Here is a 17,244-nt window from a genome sequence, read left to right on the forward strand (position 1 = left end):
GAATTTAAACTTTTTTTGTTTACAAAATTAAAGAAATGTGGAAGTTGGTGATCTGAAATCAATACACAAAATTACAGAAATATTCATCATGGGTGTGGAAAGAGAAGCGGAGTTATCCTATCATATTGAAAACATTTTTTTCTGTTTGCCCTACATGATTTCGGTTCACAGCAAAGAGGAGTAACCAGGAAAGGGGGGGGGGGGTGTTTTCACGGTTTGCCAGTATCAATGATGAAGGCAGCGCTCACCTCTCCCAAATGGTCACGGGGGCTCCGTGAAGGCGGAAGTTGGGCTGTAGCACGAGCGGACAGTGGCGCGCGCCGGCTCTGGGCGCCATGTTGGAGGCGAGTGGAGCGAGGATGAGGAGGCGCGCGGGAGCGCGGCGACGACAACCTGAGCGAGCGAGCGTGGGCGAACGAGGGGGCTGAGCGGGCGGGCAGGCGGGCGGCCGGCCGCAGGTGGATGTCGAGCGGTGTGGGCGACGGCGGAACGGGGCCCTGCACCGGCGGACACGGTAAGCAGCAAGGCCGAGGAGCTCCGGCGATGGCGACGGGGCTCCTGTCTCTCCTCCTCCTCCTGCTCCCGCTCAGCCCTTTGTTCGCGCTGCCGGCCCAAGACGAAACGGTCTGGGCGGAGAGCCGGCTGGGGCTGCCAACACCTCGGAGACTCCAGGCGGGCGGCAGAGCGGCGATACGGTGGCCGGGAGTCTGGCAAGAGGCTGCGGGCGTCCCGGCCTACCGCACAGGCAAAGCGTGGAGAAGCCCCCGAGCCGCGGGGCGGCAGGCTGGTCAGCCGGACTGGTGGATTCGGTGCACCGAGGCCGAGCAAGGCGGAAGGTCAGTAGCTGTCCCACAATGGAGCAGTGTCAAGGACTGGTGTATTCAGCTCGTCGAAGGCAGCCGAGAAGCGGGGAATCTCCGTGCCAAACTCTGGCACAGCGTGCACCGCTGCTGGGGTGTCCGCAACACCCGTGGTCACTACGTTTTATTGCTAGCTGAAGAAGGCCTTTGCTCCCTGCTCTCGGAGAGGAAGGGTCGCCCGGAGCGCACGGCAAGATTCCTGCTCCGTCAGCCCCTTCCCATCCCACTCTGCCAGCACTGGGACAATAGCTCGGGGAGATTTTGTTGGAGCTGGTTTCCAAATCATCACACCAACAAGAACAAGTCAAACGTCCGGCCTGGCATGAGGGTCGGGTCTACTTGGGACTACAAAGAGGTTATCTCGAAGAGCCTGTATGTCACGGGAGCGTGCGACTGCCTGGGCAATGAAGGGAAGAATGCTGAATTGGGAGAGTGCTTCAAACAATGTATAAATTTGCCTCTGGGTAGCGTTAGAAATCATTTCTGCCGGTGCCACCTCTCAAGCACAACTAAGAACATGGACAGATGTTGCGCAGAGCAGGAAAAGATTCAGAGCACCAACCACACTTTAGCCCGTCAACTGCACCGACGTATGAATCAATATACCATCGTGTGCATGAATCGGCCTGATAGAAACAGGACAAGTTGGTCACGTTTAATTGAAACTAAAATTGATTGTATGAACATATTTATTTGTCGCTTTCTGGTTGAACAAGACTGCAATCTTTGTTTTAAATTGTGCCTGTTTCGTTTTCTGAGACTCTGCTCGCGGCCGGGAAAGTATTGTCGGAACCGAGATGTTTCAGCACCAAAGGCGCTGTGGACAGCTCCCGGTGAAGATGGAGAAATAGATTCCGCTGTAAATCGTTGCAATCCTGAGGACGGAACGAAAAGCTGCGGGGTGCTGCTCAAGGCAAACTTTCCTCGTCCTTCCAGCTGTGAAGTCTTTCTCAGTTTCCTGTCTTTTAAACCTGCCAAAGCTCATTTAAAAACTCTGCACACTGGGTTCAGACCAAGAAGTAATTCAAAAAGTGACCCGCCAATACCAGTCCCGTTAAACGTCACAGAAACTATACAGTATAATGTATTTAATCCCAGGATTCGCAAGCGGGGGAAGAGAGCTGCGTTTCGCTTGCCGCTAATCAGAACTAGTAGATCGGTCAATCGTCGCCCTCATTTTCCGCAATATAATTACCAGGTTCAGGTGGCAGAGAACCAACCTCCAGGGACTCCTGTAATCACAATTACTGCAGTGGATCCAGATACCGGGGAGGCTGGGAGGCTATTTTACTCTATGGCTTCATTAATGGACAGCAGATCTATGGATTATTTCACAATTGACCCTCAGAAAGGACTGCTTTCCACTAGCAAAGTATTGGACAGAGAGAGCATGGATCTGCACTATTTCCGAATTACTGCTATTGACCATGGAGTCCCTCGTCTTTCCGCCACCACCATGATCTCCATTACAGTGAGTGACACCAATGATCATGACCCAGTGTTTGAACAAACTGAATACAGGGAAACCATTCGGGAGAATGTGGAGGAAGGGTACCCCATCTTGCAGCTCCGTGCCACAGATGTAGACTCTCCTTCCAATGCCAATATCAGGTATCGATTTGTGAATCAACAAGCGTCGCATTCGGTTTTTGATATAGATGCCAGGTCTGGTTTAATCACTACCCGTGGATCTGTAGATAGAGAGACCATAGAGAAATATGCTTTGCTTGTAGAGGCCAATGATCAAGGCAAAGACCCAGGCCCTAAAAGTGCAACCGTAAAAGTTTACATAACTGTTTTGGATGAAAATGACAATGTTCCTCAGTTCAGTGAGAAGCGGTATATTGTCCAGGTGCGAGAAGACATCAGGCCTCATACAGAGATCTTGAGAGTCACTGCCACAGACCTGGACAAGGATAATAATGCTTTGGTCCATTACAACATAATTAGTGGCAACAGCAGGGGTCAGTTCTCCATCGATAGTATTACTGGTGTGATTGAGGTGGTGACATCTTTAGATTTTGAAGTAGAGCGTGAATATGCCCTGCGAGTTCGTGCTCAAGATGCTGGGCGACCTCCCCTATCCAACAATACAGGAATGATCAGTATTCAGCTGGTGGATGTTAATGATAACACCCCTATCTTTGTGAGTACCCCATTTCAGGTATCAGTCCTTGAAAATGCACCTCTTGGACACTCTGTGATTCACATCCAGGCAGTGGATGCGGATTATAGTGAAAATGCCCGCTTAGAGTATAGGCTGATAGACACTGTTCCAGACTCGCCTTTTGTGATCAACAGTGGAACAGGCTGGATAACAGTGAGTGCACAACTGGACCGTGAGTCTGTTGAACATTATTTCTTTGGTGTTGAAGCTAGGGATCATGGATCTCCATCTCTGTCTGCTTCTGCAAGTGTAACTATTACAGTAATGGATGTCAATGATAACCGCCCAGAATTCACACAGAAAGAATATTTTATCCGTTTAAATGAAGATGCTGCAGTGGGAACCAGTGTACTGACTGTAACTGCAGTTGATCGAGATGTGAACGGGGTGGTCACTTATCAGATCACAGGTGGAAATACAAGAAATCGCTTCAGTATCAGCACCCAGGCTGGCGTGGGACTTATAACACTTGCCTTGCCCTTGGATTACAAGCAGGAGAGGCGCTATGTATTAACAGTCACAGCTTCTGATCGTACACTTCATGATACATGCCACGTACACGTCAATATCACAGATGCCAATACACATAGACCAGTGTTTCAGAGCGCACATTATTCAGTGAATGTCAATGAAGATCGTCCAGTGGGGAGCACTGTAGTGGTAATTAGTGCTACAGATGATGATGTTGGAGAGAATGCTAGGATTACCTATTACTTGGAGGACAACATTCCTCAGTTTCGAATTGATGCTGATTCAGGTGCTATAACTTTACAGACAGAACTTGACTATGAAGATCAGATGACATACACTTTAGCCATCACTGCCAAAGACAATGGGATTCCACAGAAATCTGATACTACCTATGTTGAAGTCATGGTGAAAGATGTCAATGACAATTCACCAGTATTTTTAAATCCTCAGTACCTAGGGTCAGTGTCTGAAGATGCTCCACCCTTTACCAGTGTTCTGCAGATTTCAGCCACTGACCGCGATGCCCATGCTAATGGCAGGGTGCAGTATACTTTCCAGAATGGAGAAGATGGGGATGGGGATTTCACCATTGAACCAACATCAGGGATTATCCGAACTGTCCGAAGGCTTGACCGTGAGACTGTTCCAATATATGATCTCACTGCCTATGCAGTAGATAGGGGGATCCCCGTGCGCAGGACACCAGTTCATATTCACGTCAGTATTTTGGATGTCAATGATAATGCACCCGTATTTCCTGCTGATGAATTTGAAGTATTTGTAAAAGAAAACAGCATTGTTGGTTCGGTGGTGGGTCAGATCACAGCAACTGACCCAGATGAGGGATCAAATGCTCAAATTATGTACCAAATTGTGGAAGGCAATATTCCGGAGATCTTGCAGATGGATATCTTTTCTGGAGAACTCACAGCTCTTACTGACTTGGACTATGAGGTAAAATCTGAGTATGTAATTGTTGTGCAAGCAACTTCTACTCCCCTTGTGAGCCGAGCTACTGTCCACATTCGCCTGATTGATCAGAATGATAATAGTCCTGTTCTTAAGAACTTCCAAATCATTTTCAACAACTATATATCCAATAAGTCAAACACCTTTCCTTCAGGGATCATTGGGAAGATCCCAGCTTATGATCCTGATATTTCGGATAGACTTTTCTACACATTTGAACGTGGAAATGATTTGAGCTTAATGATCCTCAACCAAACAAGTGGAGAACTGCGTCTAAGTCGGGAGCTGGATAATAATCGGCCTCTGGTGGCATCTATGTTAGTGACAGTCACAGGTAAGCTTAGATGATATTTGCCTGGGGAGGTTTCTGTGTATATAGGAGTACAAAATCCATTACAAGATGTGCTGGAACTGAGTTCAGAAAATCTTGTAAATTGTAGATCAGAAAAAAAACTCAAATTGTTGAATTGTTATGAAAGCCCCAAGAGTTCATTGCAGGGAAGAACTCTTCCCCTATCAGGTCCAACCTCATGAGATTCAAAATCACAGTTCATTGTTTTCTTTCTCTGTTGCCTGAATTGATCTGAAAAAAAACATTTGTTGTAGTCAGTGGACTTGGAGTCCTCACTATTTTAGAACAATTAAGAACAGATTATAAATGCATTGCTGACTGTTCGTCCTTGTTCAGAAATAAAATGTATTTTTTTTACTAGGTGATTAACTTTTCCTGTAACTTAATATACATATAATTTGCATTGCAATTGTACACAGCTAGTTAGCAACAAGATTATAGCTGATTTTAAGAAAATTTTAAAAAACCTTGAAATGCTATTGTCATTTAATTATTCTTAATAGGATTATGGGGAATTGTAGCTGAATGGATAGCTGCCCAAGATTCAGCATTTGCTTTTGAGATTAAGATTACTTGTTACTTGTACGTCAAAGCATACAGTGAAATGAGTCATTTGTGTCAATGATCAACACAGTCCAAATATATGCTGGGTAGCCCGCAAGTGTTGCCATGTTTCTGGCACGAATGTAACATGCCCACAGTTTACAAAACCTAACATGTACATCTTGGGAACATGGGTGGAAACTGGAGCACCCAGAGGAAACCCACTCACTGATGAGTAGAACTTATAAACTCATTCCAGATAACAGTGGAATTTAACCTGGGTTGCTGGTGCTGTAATAGTGTTATGCTAGCTGTTACTCTACTGTGATTGTGATTACTTGGCAATGAAAATTCATCTTGTCAAGTTCCTGAAGTGTGTTAGGTACTGATATTTTCAGATTCAGTGTTAAAATTCTTTGAGCTTACTGTTCAGGATATTATAACTCAAAACAAGTAACAAACCACAAGTGTTAAATTAGGCAAGTGTTAAATTTAACATGTAAACTGTGCTTTCTTGCAGCGTCTTTGCAAATAACTTGTGGTGTGACATATGTACTGAAACAAGAATATCTGATGAAAAGTCAGTTTACACTAGCAGGGTTTCTACAGCAGTGTTTGTTTTCCATATACTGAATGTAGCTGTGTTCATTCAGTAAAATAAAAGCTGTGATCTGCACCTGTTTACATCAAAACCATCCTTTCCCATATTACTAGCAACTAGTCATGGTTGCTGTTCTTGTTTGCCTACCACCTAGATTCACAGCACCATGGTAGCGTAGGGGTTAATACGACACTATTTCAGCTGGGGGCATCAGAGTTAGGAGTTCAATTCCAATGTCATCTGTAAGGAGTCTGTATGTCCTCCCCATGAAATGCGTGGATTTCTCTGGGTACTCCAGTTTCCTCGCACAGTCCAAAGATGTACTGGGTAGGTTAATTGGTTATGGAAAATTGTCCCATGATTAGGCCAAGGTTAAATTGGTGTTTCTGGGAATTGGCTGGAAGGGTCAATTCTGCACTGTATCTCTAAACAAACAAGTAAATAAATATAGACCAAAGTAAATAAAATAAAGAACCAAGATTTAAGCTTAGTAAAGGCAACATGTTCAAAGTAAATTTATCAAAGTACATGTACGTAATCAGATATAGCCCTGAGATTCATTTCTTGTGAGCATACTCTGAATCCAATGACCATAATAAAATCAACGGGAGATTGCATGCACCAGGGTGGACAACTAGTGTGCAAAAAAACAACGTGGATGATTATGTAGTGATTCATTTACACCTTCTGGATTTTAGAAATCCGTAGGTGAAGAACTCAAAGTTCAAATCAGCCCACAAAATACCACCAGTGCCATCTTGTAACTGAGGGAAGATGTGTAATCTCTAAATGTATTGCTCAAAGGAGGCAAGTTAGTAGTGAAAATGAGTATAAAACTTGGTTTCAAAGTAATGAAGGTGATAGTAAGAATGAGTGAATAAAATGGTGTGTTTAGATCCTTTAGTCCCAAGGAACTTCAGTCACATCAGTAACAGTGAGGTGATTGTAATGGAAAGCATGTGAGCTAGAGAACAGAAATAACTGAAAAAAATTGTTAAAATGTTTAAGCTTGCCTTCTGTTCTGCCTAAAGAGTTGAAGCTAGTTTTATAAACTTTCGAAATTATTACAAATATCCATGAAGTTGTGCTCACTAATGTGAAGGATGCTAACGCAATATTTTCCATTTCATCATCAACTGTACTCTTTTTCAGAGATGCTGCCTGGCCTGTTGAGTTCCTCCATTTTTTGTGTGTTGTTTGAATTTCCAGCATCTGCAAATTTTCTCTTGTTTGCGATATTTTCCATTCTTCCTTTGCATTGCAGGAGATCTGAGGGGCAGGTTTCTAACACGGGGTGGTGGTTATATAGAATGAGCTGCCAGAGGAAGTGGTAGATGCAGATACAATCAATGTACTAAAAGGTATTTGGACAGCTATGTGGATATGGGTTTCATGCGGGAAAATGGGATTAGCTTAGATAAATATCACATTCAGCATAGGCAAGTTGAGTTGAAGGGCCTGTTTTTCTACTGTAGATTTGTCATTCAATTAATTGAATTGACCTTACTTCTTACATTCTTCACATGCATGAGGAGTAAAAATCTTTACGTTATGTGTCTATCTAACTGTGTAATGTGCAATTTATGGTAATTTGTAATAAATTGTATGTACAACAGGACAATCAATATAGCATAGAAATACAATTGTATCAGAGTGAATTAATCAGTCTGATGACCTGGTGGAAGAAGCTGTCCCAGAAACTGTTGGTCCTGGCTTTTATCCTGTGGTACCGCTTTTTGGATGGTAGCATCTAGAACAGTTTGTGGTTGGGGTGCCTCGGGTCCCCAAAGAACCTTTGGGCCCTTTTTACACACCTGTCTTTGTAAATGTCCTGAATAGTGGTCACTGAATTCTGGTCACTGAATTATAGGAAAGATGTCAACAAAATAGAGAGACTACAGAGAAGATTACTAGAATGTTACCTGGGTTTCAGCACCTAAGTTACAGGGAAAGATTGAACAAGTTAGGTCTTTATTCTTTGGAGCGTAGAAGGTTGAGGGGGGACTTGATAGAGGTATTTAAAATTATGAGGGGGATAGATAGAGTTGATGCAGATAGGCTTTTTCCATTGAGAGTAGGGGAGATTCAAACAAGAGGACATGAGTTGAAAGTTAGGGGGCAAAAGTTTAAGGGTAACATGAGGGGGAATTTCTTTACTCAGAGAGTGGTAGCTGTGTGGAATGAACTTCCAGTAGAAGTGGTAGAGGCAGGTTCGGTATTGTCATTTAAAGCAAAATTGGATAGGTATATGGATAGGAAAGGAATGGAGGGTTATGGGCTGAGTGCAGGTCAGTGGGATTAGGTGAGAGTAAGCATTTGGCACGGACTAGAAGGATGGAGATGGCCTGTTTCCATGCTGTAATTGTTATATGGTTATATAGTAGGAAGTTCACATCTACAGATGCGTTGGGCTGTCTGCACCACTCTCTGCAGGGTCCTACGATTGAGGGAAGTACAGTTCCCATACCAGAAACTGAATCAGGTTTATTATCATCGGCATGTGTCATGAAATTTATTAACTTAACAGCAGCAGTTCAATGCAATACCTAATATAGAAGAAAAAGAAAAAAGTAAGTTAATCAATTACAGTATGCATGTATTGAATAGATTAAAAGACATGCAAAAGCAGAAATAACATATATATTAAAAAAGTGAGGTAAAGTTCACAGGTTTAATGTCCATTTAGGAATCGGATGGCAAAGGGGAAAAAGCTGTTCGTGAATCACTGAGTGTGTGCCTTCAGGCTTCTGTACCTCCTGCCTGATGGTAACAGTGAGGAAAGGGTATGCCCTGGGTGCTGAAGGTCATTAAGAATGGATGCTGCCTTTCTGAGACACCATTCCTTGAAGGTGTCTTGGGTACTTTGTAGGTTAATCCCAAGATGGAACCAACTAAATTTACAACCCCCTGCAGCTTCTTTCAGTCCTGTGCAGTAGCCTCTCCATACCAGGCAGTGATGCAGCCTGTGAGAAACCTCTCCGTGGATTAGATCTATAGAAGGCAGTGATGCAGCCAGTCAGGAGGTTCTCAGTTATGCCCTGTAGAAAGTCATATTTGCTGAACTCTTTCACTAGGTCTGGGCAGACATAACTGAAGCGTTCCTTTACTGCCTTTGCAGTTTCCAGGGACTGTTCCGGGGGTATGCCCACTTCTCGAGCTCTCAAAAGTTGCTGGATGAAGTACATAATATCTAGACCAGCAATAGGAATGTGTTTAATGCAGCTGCCAATCACATAACCTTCAGCCACTGGAATAACATGAGTGACTCCATCCCCACTATCAATAACCGTTCCAGTCAACGATCGCTCACCAACTTGTCGAGACGTCCATGAAGCAGCTAAGGCATGGACAGCCTGGACAGCAATGTAAAGACCTGGCACGTTGAAAGATTCAAACATAATCTCGGCAGTAATATTCTCTATTTTCAGGTGTATTTAATGATGGCTCAGTCAAAAGAAAATAATGGTCTTCTGGTTCTGCCCTAAGGTATTTAAAAATAATCTGTTCCATAAATCTGTCCGTCAGATCCCAGTCTTCAACAATGCCATGGCGAAAAGGCCACTTTGTTGCATTAGTAGGTTTGTCTATTGCTTCATCCCCTATGAAGAAATCCAAATCATCAACTCCTTTCATCACCCTCCTTTGCACATGGTCACCAACCTTTGCATATTCTTTGATTTCAAAAAGAGGTGCAGTTGTGGTTTTTTCACTACACAGCCAATACATACAGACCACGTGAGATCCTCAATGATGTGTATGCTGAGGGACTTAAAGCTGTTACCCTCTCAACCCCAGATCCATTGATATCAATAGGGGTTAGCCTGTCTCCATTCCTCCTGTGGTCCACAACCAGCTCCTTTGTTTTTGCAATGTTGAGGGAGAGGTTGTTTTCTTGACACTACTGTGTCAGGGTGATCAATGTCTCAATGATATTGACCAGTCATTCAGACTATATCCAAAGTTAAATTGCTTTTAGCAGTGTTTGAAAATGCCCAAACTCATTGCTGATAGGGAAGTGCACAAACTTCCTTTCAAACTTAATGATATAATATGAAGTTCTTGTGGCCTGCAGTGATTTACTGACCACTAATTAGAACTAAAACATTAATTCCATTTCTTTTTCTACTGATGATACCTGATCAGTTGGCTGTTACCATCCTTCCTGTTTATATTTCAAATGTTCAACATCCAGAATTTTTTTATGTTCATAATTTTTGAAGCATACTGTATAATATTGATTTGGGAGTGCAGCTAAGTCATTTTGCTTTTCATCTGGTAGACTTCCTCAGGCTGATGCTTGGTTCTAAACAGCTGCAGCAGCTAAACTCTTTACCATGTAAAGTTAAATACCTGTGCAATAGAACTCAGTGAAGTATACATACAGAAGTTAATTATTCTGAACAACTTTTGTTATCCTCCCATAGTTCTGATGATAAATGTTTCCAGTCTTAATTAGAAAATTTTAATTGTAATAATTGTAATATTTTATAGCGTGATTAAATACATGGAGAAAGCCAATAACTATATTGGAAGTTTTCAATGTTCTCTGTGAATGAGTGTTCAAGCAGTTATTCAAATGGAATAGAAGAGAATTCACAGCTCAACTCAAGTGAAGCTGTTGTAAATTGTTGTATAAGTAATGTTCTACAATAAAAATAGGCAAAGCATAATACTGAAGAACAAGCAACACACACAATCACTGATGAAGGGTCTTGGCCTGAAACGTCGACAGTGCTTCTTCACTATAGACACTGCTTGGCCTGCTGCGTTCCACCAGCATTTTGTGTGTGTTGCTTGAATTTCCAGCATCTGCAGATTTCCTCGTGTATACTGAAGAACAATAGAGCTTGCAACTTTATGATAATCAGTCAAAAATGTTCAGGCTAGTGACATTTAATTATGCAACTATCTTGCATATGACTTCATTAAGATACCTGATCTCCATGCTCCCTTTTCACTGCTACCTTTGAGAAGGTGGTGCAGGAGCTTGTGGTCCTATATCACCAGGTTCAGGAACTGTCATTACCCTTCAACTATCAGGTTCCTGAACCAGCATGGATAACTTCACTCACCTCAACTCTGAACTTATTTTACAATGTATTGACTCACTTTCAAAAATTCTACAACTCATATTTTCAGTATTATTTATTTATTGTTATTTTTGTATTTGCAGTGTTTTTGTTTGTCAGTCTTTGTGAGTAGTTTTTCATTGATTCTTTGTATTTTTGTCTTATTATTAATACCTGCCAGACAATTAATCTCAGGGTAGTGACACATATGTACTTTGATAATAAATAAATTCACTTTACTTTGATGGTCAGAGCCTCAAAGATTTGGAGATGGAAATGAAGCAATTTTTGGCAACATGAATGACATAATTATTTTAGTTCAGAATATATGAAATATCTTTGCAAAATAAAGTGATTATAAATGCAATTAGCAACACCTCTTGCGACTGATTTTCTCATCTTGGTATGGAAATACTTTATCCTTAACTTTATTGTTACTGAGATTACTTATGGATTGGTTGAAGCTGACTTTATTAAAGTTCTGATTCTTTACATGCATCAGTGCATCAATAACATCTTGTTGGCTGTGCAGCTTTGTTCCTTTTAGGTCAACTTCATACAATTAGAATGCATGGTCAGATTTTCAGATAGTGTCTGTTTAATTACAATGACTGAGCTCATTTAAATTTTATGCAGGGTTTATTTACATTTGTAAAGACCCAAGAGCCCAGCTGTTCGCTAGTTAACCTGATCTGCTGCACAAATGTAGCCGAGGCTCTGCTAATGTTGTAGGGTTGAGAATATATAGTCCTGCTTGCACTGTAGGGACTAGCCTACATTTGTTACACCGCTGGCGATAGATACAGAAATAGTGTTCCGTACTGTGCTGCTGTAATCAATATTTGCATTTCTTTTAAATAAAGTTTGTAACTTTAAGCAGAAAAGTTAATGCTTTTTCTCTAATAATGAAATAATAATAATAATACCAAAGCAAATTGCTGTTCATTTTATCACAATTGTATTAACAAATGACCTGCTTATTGCTTTACTTTCCTATTTATTATTCAGTTTTTAATTTTGGCCAGATTTGTACACCAATTTTCATGATCCTAAACTTTTGTAATAACCTTGCAAGTAGCATCTCATTAAATATCTTTTAAAAAAAAAACAAATACAGCAGATTCTGGTAAATGGGGACACATCAGGACCAGTATGTTTCAGCCCAATTAGGTGGCTGCCCTAATTAGCTGAAGTTTTGTGGTCATAATTAAATAGGTATAAAATAGACATACTACTGTTTAACTGAAACCTTCAAATTCTTCGTAATTCCTAACAAAGCAGTGAAGTCAGTTCATTTTCACTCCTGGCTGTTTCTGGCATCTCCAAGCCTTAATATTTGAACTCACAGTGAGCAAAACAGTTCAGAATTGTCTTACTGCTATTTCTCACCAACTATCAGTGACAAAAATCACTGCTTTTTGAACACAAGTACACAATTGACATTATTTAAAATTTGCTCTAAGCATGGTGTAGAACTTAGCGGCCACAAAAGTGCACATGACTGATGCTAGTTAGAAACTTTGGCCACAGTCTCCTGGCCTAATTAAGCAACATAGTGTCCCAAATAAGCCACTGCCCAATTAACTGGAATCTACTGTATATTTCAAATATTGATTTCACTTTGTCCATTCAGCTTGACTTACATAAACTCTGGAATCAAGTGTGATTTCAGTGTGTTTCTGTAGCTTTGTTCAAGCTCCCTGTCTACCTTTCCTTTTATGTCACATAGTCCCTAACTAGAATTCCCAAGCAATTCAGCAGATGCTGGAAATCTTAAGTAACACAGCTGGAGGGGGGGGGTGGGGGGGGCGGGGGGAATAAATAGTTGATATTATAAGCCAAAACCCTTCATCAGAACTGGAAAGGAAGGGACTGAATCAAGACACTTCCTTCCCAGTCCTAATCAAGGGTCTTACCCTAAAACGTAAACTACTTCTTCCCTCCAGCGGATGCCTCCTGTCTTGCTGAGTTCCTCCTGCATTTTGAGTATATTGCTGGAATTCCCTTACATTTCCACCATTTTAAAATTTCACCTCAACCCATTTCTTGCTTTAAGTTATGTACATCCATCTTCATTGCCCCTGGCTCAGTATCTGTTTCCCATTTAGTGGTTGTCAAGTGCATGAGATTTATTTTGCCCAAAAAATATAATGTAAATAAAGAAAGTAATTGCTGGAATATAGAGCTAAATGGAGATAAAATGTATTTTAAAATGAAATAAAGCAATGATCAGATTCAAATGAACATTTCAAAAAATCTTCAATAACTCATTTTGTAATTTTATTTTTCAGGCCTCCACTGATTTGGGTTCAGGGCTAATAAAATAGATATTTCATCAAGCTGCTTCCAGGTTGTTTATTTCAAATGATATTTATCTTTTTTCCTGTTCTTTGGAACAGAAATCAAGTTACTATATATTTGTTAAGTTTAGCAAAAATATACAATTATCTGCTATTGACTTTCATCTGAAGAAAGTAATTATATAGAGTTGTGAGATCTTGTGGCTGTACTAAATTTTCTTTTTGCACTGAATTTTTATCAACCTTTGTATATTCCGCTTTTCATAAGCGCAAGATGTTGAGAGGTTCCATAAACCAATAGGTTGTCGTTACAGAGCACTTGGCCTTCAGTGTTAATATCAATAGAACTGATCTATTATGAAGGCAGATAGAAAGATAGTTTGTTAGTTGAGACATTGGAGGAATGCCCTGGTTATTGAACTTAAAGGTCGAAGTGTGAATATTGATGGGAATAGATCTGCTCCAGGACTTTTTGCCTCATGACTCCAATGAGCCTAATTGGTTATCAGATTATTGATAGTGTTTTTCCACTGCAATTCAAAAATGGAGGGGATTCATCTTAAAGTAGGCATTGTATTCAATGCCTGCCAAGTAGCGGTCTCCTTAACAGAGAATAAAATTAGTCTAAACTGTTATATACAACTATTGCTGAAGAGAAAGACAGAACAATTAATGTTTGGGTGTCCTGAGCACTGAAGAGCTTTTCAATAGTAATGAGCAAAATGCAGAAACATATTGTCAACTTTGCCTGGGTTAGGTGATTTGTAAGAGTGCATTCTTGCTAGAAATAGTACCGGTAATCTGATTGACATGAATCCTTTATGTTTGCATCATCCTTTACATTATTGGTTACACTCTCTCTTGGGCATTTGCATTGCTACTCAAAGCCTGTAGGAATAGCCTCGTAAAACAAAGAAAAGCTTTCCTGAAGCTTCAATTCCGAAAAGTAATTGAAAATAGAAAGGCAGCAATTTTCTGACAATGACAAGTTGTTATATGTCATAACAGCATTTCTATCAGCTCCATAATTGACAAGATTAAGGATCAATTTGTTAGGAATAGACCTGAAAAAATACATATATTTCTATGTTCCAGAAGTCACTTGTGATATATTTCACAATTTCACAGTCAATTGAAATGAATTTCTATTTTTGGATCCTATCGTTTTGAATCTATTTTTGCTTGTTTAATATTAGAACCAAGTAGTTATTTTTTTCCTTTTACTTCAATGATGTAGCAAAGAAATAATATTTTAGTGTCATGTCTAAGTCTCAAAGGGCATTGAGCCTATCAAATTCTTTTATTTCTCTATGTATTTCTTCAGATTTTTCACTCTACTTTTGCTGTCCAAAATGTTTGATACAAAGTCTCATTAAGTGATATTCTGATGTTGCACTTTCTAATTCCCCTACAAAATGCTGGAGGAGCTCAGCTGGTCAGACAGCATCTATGGAAATGAATAAACAATCAACGTTTTGGTTGAGACCCAAATGTTGACTGTTATTCATTTCCATAGATGCTGCCTGACCTGAGTTCCATCAGCATTTTGTGTGTTACTCTGAACTTTCAGCTTCTGCAGAACCTCTTGTGTTGCTGATTGTTCTTCCATTTCTCCTGTCAACTCCCTCTAGGAGGACAGAAATAATGTGGAAGATTGTATATGTGTATGTGTATAACAAATGCTGCCCAGGATTGTGATGATGATGATCATCATCACCCATATATATAGTTGGTTGGCATCTGTCTGTTTCAAAGAACACACAAAATGCTGGTGGAACGCAGAGGCCAGGCAGCATCTATAGGAGAAACACTGTTGATGTTTCGGGCCGAGACCCTTTGTCAGGACTAACTGAAAGGAAAGATAGTAAGAGATTTGAAAGTAGGAGGGAGAGGGGAAAATGAGAAATGATAGGAGAAGACCGGAGGGGGTGGGGGTGAAGCTGAGAGCCGGAAAGGTGATCGGCAAAAGGGATACAGAGCACATCTTTCTCTCCCCCCTTCTGCTTTCCGCAGGGATTGCTCCCTACGCGACTCCCTTGACCATTCGTACCCCCCATCCCTTCCCACCGATCTCCCTTCTCCCTCCTGGCACTTACCCTTGTAAGCAGAACAAGTGCTACACCTGCCCTTACACTTCCTCCCTCACCACCATTCAGGGCCCCAGACAGTCCTTCCAGGTGAGGCAACACTTCACCTGTGAGTCGGCTGGTGTGGTATACTGCGTCTGGTGCTCCCGGTGTGGCCTTTTATATATTGGTGAGACCCGATGCAGACTGGGAGACCATTTCACTGAACACCTATGCTCGATCCGCCAGAGAAAGCAGGATCTCCCAGTGGCCACACATTTTAATTCCACGTCCCATTCCCATTCTGATATGTCAATCCATGGCCTCCTCTACTGTCAAAATGAAGCCACACTCAGGTTGGAGGAACAACACCTTATATTTCGCCTGGGTAGCCTTCAACCTGATGGCGTGAACATTGACTTCCGTTAATGCCCCTCCTCCCCTTCTTACTCCATCCCTGATATATTTAGTTCTTTTTTCCCCCCTCCTTTATTTTTCTCTCTTTCTGCCCATCATTCTGCCTGTTCACCATCTCCCTCTGGTGCTCCCCTCCCCCTTTCTTTCTCCCTAGGCCTCCCGTCCCATGATGCTTTCCCTTCTCCAGCTCTGTATCCCTTTTGCCAATCACCTTTCCAGCTCTGAGCTTCATCCCACCCCCTCCAGTCTTCTCCTATCATTTCGCATTTTCCCCTCCCCCTCCTACTTTCAAATCTCTTACTATCTTTTTCAGTTAGTCCTGACGAAGGGTCTCGACCCGAAACATTGACAGTGTTTCTCCCTATAGACGCTGCCTGGCCTCTGCGTTCCACCAGCATTTTGTGTGTGTTGCTTGAATTTCCAGCATCTGTAGATTTCCTGGTGTTTGTGTTTCAAAGGACAATGGGTGATTATGATCCTCACAAGCCTGGGCAGAAAGTATGGAGATTCTGAGATGCCCAGTCATCAAGATCCACCTCTTGGCCTCACCAGTGAAGTCCAAAGGAAAGCTTATGAAGCAATACATTTGGCACCAGCTTGGCTGCAGGAGGTGCTGGAAGGATGTTTAGTGACGCCCAGCGGCCTTAGGGGCTCCACTCCGGGGTGCTATCTGTGTTTACTCCCGTAGCCTTCATCTTTCCTGAGGTAGTGGAGCTATTTACCTCTAGCTGGGGATCAGGTTCACAAGCACCAGGGTGTGTCCACACACTGGTGAGGCTGCATGCTACGTGTGCAGGGGCCAGACCTCCTCCCCGTCCTCTGAGTCCAAAAGGAGTTCAGTTTCTGTGTGACGCCAGCAAGCAGGCATTACCTGAGGCTTGCTGTTGGAGAGGCCATGCACTGGCAGGGAGAGACTTACATGTTCTGCTCTCCTTTTCGCAAGACTGCTAGCAAGTGGTGGAAGCTGAAATTGAGAGTGACAAGCTTTACTGTATATAATATAGGGGTACATTTTTCTGAGAAAACAAACTGCTTTTTTAATCAGCTGCTTTGTCTCATAATTTTTAGGAACTTCAGATTTTTTTAAGCAGTAGTACTTTAAACTCTTAAGAAACTAGAAAACTGAAATGCATATTTCACCTCCCAGTTAATGTTAATAGCTTTGCCTGTGATCAGTTGGGATTTAATAATGTAAATTAGCTCAAAATTTGATCATGAGTGGAAAGTGAAGGGAATGCATTATTTAAATCTAAAGCCAATGCATGTTTTTATTGAACAAAATCATTTAGCTCATACATGCAGTATAAATGCCTTGATTTACAGACATTTGTGAATCTGTTCTAATGTGTATTTGAATTTTCCATTGATTTTTTTTGCAATATCCTTGACTAGCTAAATTGTAAATATTTTCACTGTAAGGCTAATACAC

General features: G+C 41.5%; 1 protein-coding gene and 1 pseudogene across 3 annotated transcripts in view; one reads left to right on the forward strand and one right to left on the reverse strand.

Moving 5' to 3' along the window:
- The first annotated feature begins 349 nt into the window (after positions 1 to 349).
- celsr3 (cadherin, EGF LAG seven-pass G-type receptor 3) overlaps positions 350 to 17,244 on the forward strand; it is a 355,541-nt gene continuing 338,646 nt past the window's right edge. For all 3 annotated transcript variants that reach the window (XM_073072880.1, XM_073072882.1, XM_073072881.1), the window contains exon 1: positions 350 to 4,801. In XM_073072880.1, coding sequence (XP_072928981.1) covers positions 463 to 4,801 — 4,339 coding nt within the window. In that variant the 5' untranslated portion in view covers positions 350 to 462. The remainder of the gene's footprint in view (positions 4,802 to 17,244) is intronic.
- Positions 6,884 to 9,635, reverse strand: LOC140742140 (actin-related protein 3 pseudogene; annotated as a pseudogene).

Source organism: Hemitrygon akajei, chromosome 19, assembly GCF_048418815.1.
Source record: "Hemitrygon akajei chromosome 19, sHemAka1.3, whole genome shotgun sequence".
Lineage (NCBI taxonomy): Eukaryota > Metazoa > Chordata > Chondrichthyes > Myliobatiformes > Dasyatidae > Hemitrygon > Hemitrygon akajei.